At 42.4% G+C, this 12,406-nt stretch overlaps 1 protein-coding gene across 2 annotated transcripts in view; it reads left to right on the top strand.

Annotated features, from left to right (window-relative positions):
• The window catches only part of LOC132385586 (puromycin-sensitive aminopeptidase-like), a 257,048-nt gene that overhangs the window by 149,139 nt on the left and 95,503 nt on the right, over positions 1-12,406 (top strand). For both annotated transcript variants that reach the window (XR_009509200.1, XM_059957751.1), the window contains exon 15: positions 11,735-11,874. Coding sequence is in view for 1 of the 2 variants with exons in the window: in XM_059957751.1 (XP_059813734.1) it covers positions 11,735-11,874 (140 nt within the window). In the remaining variant the exon portion in view is untranslated. The remainder of the gene's footprint in view (positions 1-11,734; positions 11,875-12,406) is intronic.

The raw sequence follows: 12,406 nt of genomic DNA, 5'->3' as shown, positions 1-12,406 counted from the left end.
AAAACCAAAATTTGCCCGTTGTTATTTTCTTGAGAAGTTATTGCCTTTCTACCTCCCCCAGCTGAAAGCAACTGGCTTAGCATCACTAACTACATTTGTGAGTTTGCATCTTGCACACTCGTTCTCCTTTTGACATTTAAGTGGGGTTACTGGTTCCTTGTGTTGTTGCAGTGCAGCACAGCTTTTATACTGACTTTCAGTTAATTTTCCATCAGGGATCTTTGAGTCGATGTCCACAGATCACTCAAAGTTGTCATGCAAGTTGATAGGGTGATTAAGAAAGTATATTGGCCTTCATTAGTTCAGTGATTGAGCTCAAGGGCCGTGAGATAATGTTGCAGCTCTATAAAACTTGCCAGGCCACAGTTGGAGTATTGTGTTCAGTCCTGGTTATCTCTTCATATGAAGGATGTGGAATCTTCAGAATGGGTGCAGGATGCTGCCTGGTCTAGAGGGCATGTCTTATGAGTATAGGTTCAAAGGTCCAATTTAATGTCAGAGAAATGTATACGATATACATCCTGAAATGCTTTTTCTTCACAACTATCCACAGAAACAGAGGAATGCCCCAAAGAATGAGCGACAATTAAATGTTAGAACCCCAAAGTCCCTCCCCCTCCTGCGCGTAAGCAGGAATGAGCAACAATCTCCCCTCCGCCACTGGAAAAAAAAGCATCGGCGCCTGCCACTGAACGTTAGCGAAGACACAGACTTGCAGTACCCCAAAGACTTCGCATTCCACCCAGTATATGACATACCACAGGCCCCCCCCCCCCTCCCTAATGAGGGAGAAGGAGGTGTCTCTGTTTTCCCAGCGAGCGGGAGACATAATGAACAACTCGCTGGTTTACGGTGTTAAAAGTCCATTACGTCGCTTTTTTCCCGAGCTCTTGGGTCTCCAGATACACAACTGCAGATATCCCAACTCCCCTGAAGACACATGGATCTCCTGCCATTACACCGACCCTTAATCTGCCCGTCTTCAGAGCCCCGAGACACCAGGCTTCCAAATCCAAGCCTGACTCTTAGGCCGAGTCCTTGGCATGCCAAACGACGGCTTGTTGTGAAACCCTGAGAGCGGGTCCTGTTCCAACAAAGAACTGAAGTCAGCTTGTAACTCCAGGTCAGGGTCTTCAAAAGAAGCTTGAAAGGGGAAAAATAAAGGTATTAAATATGGAAATAGAGCTGGTTCCGAAGATGCAAACAAAGGAGTCGCTGTTTAGCGCCAGGTTGAGTGATCTTGGGCTTTTCTTTAAGGAGATGAGTATGAGATGAATTGATAGAGAGGTGCACAAGATGAAAAGGGGCATAAGATCAAGTGGACAGCGAGGGACTTTTTCTCGGCAGAAATGGCTGATGCAAAAGGGCATAGCTTTGAGCTGTTTGAAAGAAGATGGGGGTGGTTGGGCAGAGGCAGGTTGTTTTTTTTTAACACAGTGGTAGGTATTTGGATTACTCTTCCAGGGGTGGTGGTAGTGGCAGAAACATTAGGGACATTTAAGAAGGTCTTACATAGGCATATGGATGATAGAAAAATCGAGTATATGGGTTAGCTTGATCTTGGAGTAGGTTAAAGGATTGGTACAACATTGTAGGCTGAAGGGCCTGTATTCTCTGTTCTAAATCCTAAATGGAGAGAGACAGGCAGGAAAGCAACATTTTGAATTGAATCAGAATTGGGCTTAATATCACTGGCATATGTCATGAATTTGTTGTGCAGCAACAGTACATTGGAATACATAATAAAATTTTGTGTTTTCCTGTTGAATTTACTTTATTTAAATTATTTTCAAAACTTTACCAAAGATTCAAGTACAGCATTCTTGGGCTAATGAGTTTTAAGAAAAAGGAAATTGCCATTACCTCCAAATTAAAATAATCTGTCCAGAATGACGATTGAAACCCAGCTTCAATGTATTCCTGTCATGCAAGGCAAACCTGCGGTTTTGATAAATGTTCTTATAGGAAAATGCAGTTCCCATGGGGAGAAGAAAAAAAGTCTTGCCAAGAATAACACATTTGGCAACGCTATTTTTTTTTAACTTAAAGTAACTTGTGTATCAAATGAAGCCGGCATCATCTACTATTTCAATTTCTGACATCTGGCAAAAAAAAGGTTGGGGCAGGTAAACCATAATCATCGTCATCTTTATGTGCCATGACGTATGATGTGGGTGATCGTGGTCTTTAATCTGAAGCTCTTCAAATTCTTTTCTCTATCCATGACCGTGGTTGTTCTTGGCAATTTTTTCTGCAGAAGTGGCCTTCTTTACAAGACGGGTGACTCCAGCCATTATCAATACTCTTTAGAGATTGCCTGCCTGGCGTCAGTGGTCGCATAAGCAGGACTTGTGAAATGCACCGGCTGCTGAAATGACTATCCACCACCTGCTCCTATGGCTTCACATGACACTGATCTGAGGGGCGGGGGCTAGGCAGCTTCCCCAAGGGTGATGTGCAAGCTAGCAGAGGGAAGGAGCGCTTTATACCTTTTTTGGTAGTGATGCATCTTCAACCTGCCACCTAGAACCCATAATAGGATGAGATTCCCACCACTGAAAAGTGGTGGAAATTAGATAGCAGTTCTATGTATATCCATAAACCTAACAGGAAAAAGCACGTGTAAAGACAGGACTGGACTAAGCAGAGTGAATTTGGAATCCATGTCTGGGTTAATGAAGAAGTAACCACTTGGGTGAAATGGTTCTCTCTCTCACTCCAGAAATCGTAACTCAAAAGATGGGTCTTGTGAAGAGGCAGGATAATTAGATGAGGGTGATGGGGGAAGTATTTGAAGACATTGGGTTTATTTTCTTACCAATTTCCATTTAGGAAGCTTGAGTCAAGAGCTATCAAAAATACAGCAAACTGTGCTCCATTCTAATATTTACGTGATAAAGCTTGGGACAAAGAGTAGATTGTTGTATTTCAAGTTGCATGAAGGTGCAGATTTTCCACTTTTTTTTTCCAAAGATAGTTTTGAATTTTCCATTTTTCTGTACTGATTCTTTTTAGAAGAATTGACTTGTGTTTCACTGACAAAGCTGACATTCTTGCAAGTTGCCTCCTTTGTGCATTTATAAAGATTTTATAAATGTTATGTTCAGTAACAAAACTGAAGTTCAATTATAATGTTCATTTTGGGTAGCAGTGTGGAGATGTCTCTGCCAAAGGCGTAAGGCGCTCCTTCCCTCCACTAGCCTGCAGGTCACCCTTGGTCAAGGTGTAGCACCTGCTTAAATGCCCCCAATCAGGGTCACGTGAAGCCATGGGAGCAGGTGGTGGATGGTTGTATAAGCAGCATATCAAAAGTCCCAGTTATGCAACCATTGATGCCAGGCAGACAATCTCTGAAGAGTATTGATAATGGCTGGGATCATCCATTTTGTAAAGACACTGCCTAGAAGAGGACAATGGTAAACCACTTCTATAGAAAAACTTGCCAAGAACAATCGTGGTCATAGACTATGATCGCCCACTCCACATGACATGGCACATGATGATCAGTATTCCAAACCTGCAATTAATTTGGTGAGATCTTCAGACTTCAACTTTCTGCTGTTTTCACTCTTACTTGACCATTCTGTAGTCTATAAGTTGACAGTATATCATGACTGCTCTCCATCTAGATATTATTTTGCACGTGCGTTTATTTTATTTAGAGGTACAGCACGGTAACAGGCTGTTCCGGTCAAATGAGCCCGTGCTACCTAATTACACCCATGTGACTAATTAACCTCCTAACCTGTACACTTTTGGAATGTGGGATAAAACTAAAGGAACCTTGTGAACCACAGGGAGAATGTACAAACACCTTACAGAGAACTGCGAGAATTGAACCCAGATCAATTTGCCATGTATCCTGCCAGGTTTCTTCATTGGATATTCAAACCACTTTTTTTTTTAACAAGGTGACCCAAATTTTGACACAGACTGCATATTGCCATTTAGTTTTATCAACTTGAACTAGTTTGGCATTTGGTGACATTTGTCTCCTTGGAAGCAATTAGTGAATACATTCTTCAATAATTCCCTTTAAGCACAATTATACCATATTATCTTCCCTAGACTATTATTGGAATATAATGCATTGTTAGCCAGGCGAGTTTGTGCCACTAACAACAATTGTTTGCATTCAGTCCCTTCGGTGCTCAAATAATCTGTAGCCAGTAGCAATTTAACACTGTTCTCCATGCCAGAATTTTAAGTGCACAGAGGCCAATGCCCAAGCCCTTCCAAACTAAAATTGACAGAATAATATGGGACAGCGAGTCAGAGTCTGTTGTCTACAACTGAGCAAATTGGTCAACATTTTAAATAGATTTGAAAAGTCCATTGTATATCACTGCCAAAGGAGGTGGTAGAGTTTGATACAATTACAATGTTTAAAAGAACATAAGACTTTGGAGCTGAAGTGGGCCATTCAGCCAATTGATTCTGCTCCGCCATTTGATTATGGCCGATCCAATTTTCACTCAACCCCATATACTCCTGCTTTCTCCCCATAACCTTTCACACCCTGATTTATCAAGAATCTCTCAATCTCCACTTTAAATACACTCAATAACCTGGCCTCCACAGCCGCCTGGGGCAACAAATTCCACAGATTCACCATCCTCTGGCTAAAGAAGTTACTCTTCATCTCCATTCTAAATAGATGTCCTTCTACTCTGAGATTGTCCCCTCTGGTCTTAGACTCCCCCACCACAGGAAACATCCTCTCTACGTCCACTCAACGTGGGCCTTTTAATACACGATGTGTTTCAATAGGATTTCCCCCTTCATTCTTCTAAATTCTAGCAAGTACAGGCCCAGAGCCACCAGTCGCTCCTCATATCTGTAATCATTTTCATGAGCCTTCTTTGAACCCTTGACAATTTCAGCATATCCTCTCTTAGATAAGGGACCCAAAACTGCTCACAATACACCCAAGTGAATTTGGACAATTACCTGGATAGAAACGGCTTAGAGTGAACAGGCCTAATTCAGGCAAATAAGATTAGCTTTACCAGGCATCGCAGTCAGCCTGGACAAGGTTGACCAATCGGCTCATCTCTGTGCTGTATGATTCTGTGGTCATTGGACTGTAATGACATGTACCCTAGATCTGTAGTGAGGTTACAGCCGCCTCTTTATAAATCGGGTAGATGTCTAAGGTTCAATAAATGAAGAGAGACATCAGGAGATGAACTTGGAGGATGACACCAAGAAATAAAGGAGATAAGTTTATTGGTGGAAGGCAGCAGTAAATAAGCTTCTTTCTTCAGTAAAGTTTGTAGTGCTTCCAAAAAGATTGTTCAGCATTGAAGTAGAGAATGTGTGGGGGTCGAATAGATCCAGTAGGAATCCAAGTGAAAGAAATTCAGTCAGAGTGGTTAAAGGATTGGAACTTCTGACTGAGCAAGTTGTTTTTAGACAAGTGCCATAAATATAATTGAATTGAAGCTATTTAAGTGAAGATTCCCATGATGTAGTAGTAGTAGCAGGGCCTATTTCCATACTGTAAAATCATGATGGGTACCTTTCAGTTGGGGCAGTTTTGGGCCCCTTATCTAAGAAACAATTTTCTGGCTTTGGAGAGGATTGATGGGAATGATTCCGGGAATGAAAGGGTTAACGTGTGAGGAGCGTTTGATGGCTCTGGGCCTGTAATCACTGGAATTTAGAAGAATGAGAGGGGGTCTCATTGAAATCTATTGAATAATGAAAGGCCTGGACAGAGTGGATGTGGAGAGGATGTTTCCTATGATGAGGGAATCGAGGACCAGCCTCAGAATATAAGGACATGAATTTAGAACAGAGATGAGCAGAAATTTCTTTAGCCAAAGAGTGGTAAATCTGTGGAATTCATTGCCATGAACAGCCTTGGAGGCCAAATCTTTGAGTATATTTAAAGCAGAGGTTGATAGGTTCTTGGTTAGTCAGGACATCAATGGTTACAGGGAGAAGACAAGAGATTGGGGTTGAGAGGGTTTATAAGTCAGCCATGATGGAACAGTGGAGAAGTCTTGATGGGCCAAGTGGCCTAATTCTGCTTCTATATCTTATGGTCATTATTTTTAAATTTGTAGCTTGAGAGATGTGGGAATTGGGTGTCAGACTCACTTTTCTGACTTCCTGTTGCTCAGGACTGAACAAGTAGTAAATGACATGCATTTGCCTTAACTATCAGAATGTGGTTTGATATAGAATCTGCCCATAAATCATCAACAGTCAGATTCTAAGTATTTTTCTTCTCTCCGCACCTTGCCTCTGTTTCAGACTATGTGAAAAATGATCATGTTGGGCAGCTATAGTTTTTGACTCTAAAATCCCTTAACCCAGGTGGACTGTAGATGAGGAAAAATTGGTATTGAGGATTTTTCATTATGGGGTTGGGGGTATAGGGGAAATTGCAAATATGCAAGTGTGGATGTTTGGGAATTGACATGAGGTTTAGAAATGAGCAGCAAATATTGAGATGATATTAAGTTCATGGATGATATAGTGGAAGAGATAAGCAGGTCTTTGGAATGATCAATTCTCCCTCAATAAAATCATGAGAGTTTGAGTGGGAAATGTGCCGAGGAATGAATTTGGTGATGAACATTGCGGTTCATAACCAATCTTCAATTTTAAATGAGGACAGTTTATTAGTACATGGGAAGAACTTGTCCAAGGTTACCTGAAAAACAGGTCAGTAGAGCAACAATTGCAGTTATTCTAACAGCTTGTCTGTAATGGAGATAAGAGACTGCAGATGCTGGTATCTGGATCAACACATTATCTTCTGGAGGAACTCAGTAGGTCGAGCAGCATCTTAGGTGGGGGATGGGAAGGACTTGACATTTTAGGTCAAAACCCAATGCAGGGACATTTCTTGGACCTGTTGTTGGACAAGCAGTTGATAATGTTGAAGAAGTAAAGGAATCACATGACATACTGATCTGGATGTGAATATCATCAGATTTTATCTCAAACCTGAGCAGTTGTGATGAATGGGGAAGGCTATGGTTTTGGAAGAACAACTATTACTTGAGTCTTCTACATCTCTAGATAGGACTAGATAGGTAAATATGAATTTTAAAAACCCTCAGATGGGCAACGAAGGAGATACTTAGGAGTAAGCTGATCAGGTCAACCATGGCCATTTTTAGTTGGTGCTGAACAAAGATATCACAATTGGATTTTTTTTGGGCATTTATCAGTGATTGCTGCCTAACGTGTCTGAGGTGCAGGATCAGGCTCTGCTTCACCTCTTGTGGTCAAATTATCTCTAGATCTCACTGATTGGGCTTGATAGATAGGTAACAAAGACTCACTTGTTTGAGGTGCTGGATGGGAACTAACAATGAATTTCAGCTGTAGAAAAATGAGTGTGTGGAGAAGGGATGCTCCTGGTTATACTTTCTTGTCATTAAGTTGAGATTTTTAGAATGCAAACATTTCACCAAATTTCACCTGTATGAATTATTTTTACTGTTAGTTGTCTGATTACAAAAGCAAGATATGCATCATATTTTGTTAACCAATGGATTTTTTTCTTAATATTCATTTCTGCCAAACGCTGTGACTATTTTAAGTCACAACTGGATGAATTCAAAGGGGGGACTCCTGTTTTTATTTTTGTTCCTTTACCGAGGCAAAAAGATGGATCTTGTTATATTTGTGGTACTTGAACTATACAACAGAGCTGAAATAAGTGGCTGATGATGCTGTTAGTCCACTATCTCCATAAAAACTTACCTGGCAGAGAATGAGCTCCGAAGTCCTCACTGAATTCTGTGCAGACCATTTTCAAACATCCTAAACAGCATTAGTCTGCACTATGAAGTTGGACATAATAGTTAAATGTTGGGGATTGAATCAGTTTTTTTTTTAAAGTACCATCCCTTTGCTCTGTCCTGCACTTAGCGACTGTGGAGTTCCAGAATCTCATCTGTGAAGTTACAGGGTGGCACAGTAGTGTAGCAGTTAAAGTAACACTATTACAACACCAGCAATTAGGGTTCAATTCCCGCCACTGTCTGTAAGCAGTTTGTAAGTTCTCCCGATGACCTTGGGGTTTCCTCCAGGCGCTACAGTTTCCTCCCACGTTCCAAACACATGGATTTATTTATTTTATTTAGAGATTCAGCGCAATGTAGGCCCTTCCGGCACTTTTGAGTCATGCCTCCCAGCAACACCTGACAATCTGATTTAACCCTCATCTAATCACAGGACAATTTACAATGACCAATTAACCTACCCAGTGCAGCTTTGGACTATGGGAGGAAACTGAAGCACCCAGAGAAAACCCACATATTCCACAGAGAGGACATACAGAGATTCCTTACAGAGGATTGAACATTGATGCCCCGAGCTTTAACAATGTCAGGCTAACCTCTATACTACTGTAGTGCCAAGTAGGTTAACTGATCATATGGGTGTAATTGGGTGGCATAGGCTCATTGGGGCCAGAAGGGTCTGTTACCATGCTGTATCTCTAAATAATAAAAAAAAGACAGCAACCTGCTTCAGTAGAGGCATAAGAGACTTTAATGTCTCTGGCATATGTTGTGAAATTTGTTATGCAGCAGCAGAACATTGCAATGCATAATTTTAAAAAACTGTAACAGTAAGAAGAAAATGTATATTTAAAAAGTTAAGTAAGTACTGCAAAAATGGAAAATAAAGTAGTGAGGTAGTGTTCATAGGTTCAATGTCCATTCAGAAATCTGATGACCTAGCAGAAGAAGCTGTTCCTTTAAACAACATTCTGAAAACAAGTTATTACCCATAGAAATTCCATTCCAAATTTATGAGGTAGGATTTGCATAATGTAATTCAAAGTCATTATCTCTCCCTTTGATTTGGACCTCCTGTGCTGAGATAGCTTTGTAAGAGAATGTGATGTTCTCGTCTCAGAACCTTTTCATGGTGTTAGATGGTGTGTTTTATCCCCCCCACCCCCCGTTCAATCCTTTCCCACCTATGTTCGTGACACTTCTCATGCTTTGAATTTTTTCAATGATTTTAAGTTCCCTGGCCCCCACCGCCTTATTTTCACCATGGACATCCAGTCCCTATATACCTCCATCCCCCACCCGGACAGTCACAAAGCTCTCCGCTTCTTTTTGGATTCCAGATCCCCTCTACCACCACTCTCCTCCGTCTAGCAGAATTAATTCTTACTTTCAATAATTTCTCCTTTGGCTCCTCCCACTTCCTCCAAACCAAAGGTGTAGCCATGGGTACCCGCATGGGTCCCAGTTATGCCTGCCTTTTTGTTGGCTTTGTGGAACAGTCCATGTTCCAAGCCTATACGTGTATCCGTCCCCCTCTCTTCCTTCGCTACATCGACGACTGCATTGGCGCTACTTGGACTATTCCTCTTCCCACCCTGTCTCTTGCAAAAATGCTATCCCCTTCTCACAATTCCTCCAACTCCGCCGCATCTGCTCTCAGGATGAGGCCTTTCATTCCAGGATGAAGGAGATGTCTTCCTTTTTTAAACAAAGGGGCTTCCCTTCTTCCACCATCAACTCTGCTCTCAAACGCATCTCTCCCATTTCCCGCACATCTGCCCTCACCTCATTCGCCCACCACCCCACTCGGGATAGGGTCCCCCTTGTCCTCACCTACCACCCCACCAGCCTGCAGGTCCAACGTATAATTCTCCGTAACTTCCGCCACCTCCAACGGGATCCCACTACCAAGCACATCTTTCCCCTCCCCCCTTCTGCTTTCCGCAGGGATCGCTTCCTACGCGACTCCCTTGTCCATTCATCCCCCCCCATCCCTTCCCACCAATCTCCCTCCTGGCACTTATCCTTGTAAATGGAACAAGTGCTACACCTGCCCTTACACTTCCTCCCTCACCACCATTCAGGGCCCCAGACAGTCCTTCCAGGTGAGGCGACACTTCACCTGTGAGTCGGCTGGTGTGGTATACTGTGTCCGGTGCTCCCGGTGTGGCCTTTTATATATTGGTGAGACCCGACGCAGACTGGGAGACCGTTTCGCTGAACACCTACGCTCGGTCCGCCAGAGAAAGCAGGATCTCCCAGTGGCCACACATTTTAATTCCACGTCCCATTCCCATTCTGAAATGTCTATCCATGGCCTCCTCTACTGTCAAGATGAAGCCACACTCAGGTTGGAGGAACAACACCTTATATTCCAGTGTTCCACCAGCATTTTGTGTGTGTTGTTTGAATTTCCAGCATCTGCAGATTTCCTCATGTTTGCACCTTATATTCCGTCTGGATAGCCTCCAACCTGTTGGCGTGAACATTGACTTCTTTAACTTCCATTAATGCCCCTCCTCCCCTTCTTACTCCATCCCTGATATATTTAGTTTTTTTTTCCCCTTCCTTTTTTTTCCTTTCTCTCTCTGCCTGTTCTCCATCTCCCTCTGGTGCTCCCCCCCCCCCCCCTTTCTTTCTCCCTGGGCCTCCTGTCCCATGATCATTTTCCTTCTCCAGCTCTGTATCACTTCCGCCAATCACCTTTCCAGCTCTCAGCTTCATCCCACCCCCTCCGGTCTTCTATCATTTTGCATTTCCCCCTCCCCCCACTACTTTCAAATCTCTTACTATCTTTCCTTTCAGTTAGTACCGACAAAGGGTCTCGGCCCGAAACGTCGACTGCGCTTCTCCCTGTAGATGCTGTCTGGCCTGCTGCGTCCCACCAGCATTTTGTGTGTGCTTACTGAAGTAATAGTGTCTTCTAACAAAGAAGTCACATCAAGTTAAGAATTTGTTGCTATTGGAAAACTGTTAAGTGAATTTAGTCTGTTGGGTGGTATTGTGAGCAGAAGAAAAGCAAATAATTAAAAGTAGCTTTTGATTGTTAAAAATGCCTTCGTGATCCTGTGTTCTATCTTTTTGAAGAAGTTTTAATGGCTTCCCAACCCGGGGTTCACAGTCCCCTTGCTTAATGATATTGGTCTATGGCATAAAAGTGGTTGGGAATCCCTGAACTAAAGGGACAAAGGCATCCCTTTACAACAGAGATGAAGAGGGCTATCTAGCCAGATGATGGTGAATCTGTGGAATTCATTGCCACGTTCAGCTGTGGAGGCCAAGACATTGGGTATACTTAAAGTGGAGGTTGATAGGTTCTTGATTAGTAAGGGTGTCAAAGATTACGGGGAGAAGACAGGAGACTGAGGTTGAGAGGGATAAATCAGCCATGATGGAATGGCAGAGCAATGGGCCATATGGCCTAATTTTGCTTTTATGTTTTATGGTCTTTAGTGATGGTCATCAGTCATAACAAATCTGGAGAGTGGAGCCTGGGGACGTCAGCTCTTACAGATCTGTTTACTCTCTCATTTTTTAAATTTTTAAATAATCCATGTTTTCCTTCTCTTACTTTCCTGACACGCTCTTTTTGAGCAGAGCACCGGATGATATTATCAAATGTCAAGGAGCTCTTCTGAATGGTTATACTTTGTGTGTTCCCCAGCTAGGAAGGTACTTCATAGCCAAGCCTCTACTTGGCAGCTGACTTGGATAGTGATGGGAAGCAATGAGGCTCTGGCCAGTTTATTTACACCAACCATTCTCAATCAAATTGTAGGACATCATCCAGGCAGTTTAAGAATCTCAGCTGCTTTTCGATTTGGACCCTGTGTTCTGTTTCATTTAACTGGTATATTCTGCTCCTGTTGAGGTCTTTTTTCCCCATTGAGGGAAATTGGTCAATCTTCTGAAGGGCTCTGCTACTTAAATCCATTCATGAATAAGTACACCTCTCCTGTGTTTCCCAGGTAGTGACTGTCCTCACTGGATGGTCCCTATCAGTATCTGCACCAGTGAAGATGTAAGCTGTGATAATATGAAGGTGTTACTGGACCAGCCAGAGATGACTATCACTGTGAAGAATGTGAAACCGCATCAATGGATAAAGGTAGGTCACGAGAGCTTCAGAAGTAGTTTAGGGCATGTTTTCTTCTGCATCTTTCAGTTAAATGGGCTTTTTCTCTATCCTGTTTAGGTCTTTGCAAGTGCAGACAGGCAATCTGTTTCCTAGGACTTTGGCAGCAGTGCTCTTTTATGAATTGCTTCGTGCACACAAGTGAAGTCAAAGTGACTAATCTAATCCTTTGCCTCCATTCTTTTGACCTAACATCTTCTGTTTCTCTGCTGGAAGACATTTTGATAGGATAAGATAATTAACTGTAGAAAGATACTGTTTGTAAAGAACATATTCTTTTAGGGGCGGTGCATTTGAGTCTCAGTGCAGAGTTCCACAGAATTTGGAGCACAGATCATCAACTGACTGACCTTTGATCTTATCCTTGATGCCTACAAAACTTGCTGAATAAAAGCCAGGCACAAGGAAGGTGATCATTGCATTTCTCCAAGTGTTGGTTTCAGAATAGCTTTGGCAAGAAAACAAAATGTCTATTATTAACCATGAAAAGGATCAGGTAAAATAA

This window comes from Hypanus sabinus (assembly GCF_030144855.1).
Source record: "Hypanus sabinus isolate sHypSab1 chromosome X1 unlocalized genomic scaffold, sHypSab1.hap1 SUPER_X1_unloc_11, whole genome shotgun sequence".
Classification (NCBI taxonomy): domain Eukaryota; kingdom Metazoa; phylum Chordata; class Chondrichthyes; order Myliobatiformes; family Dasyatidae; genus Hypanus; species Hypanus sabinus.
The sequence above is the reverse complement of the archived record's forward strand: the minus strand, read 5'-3'. Positions and strand labels throughout refer to the sequence as shown.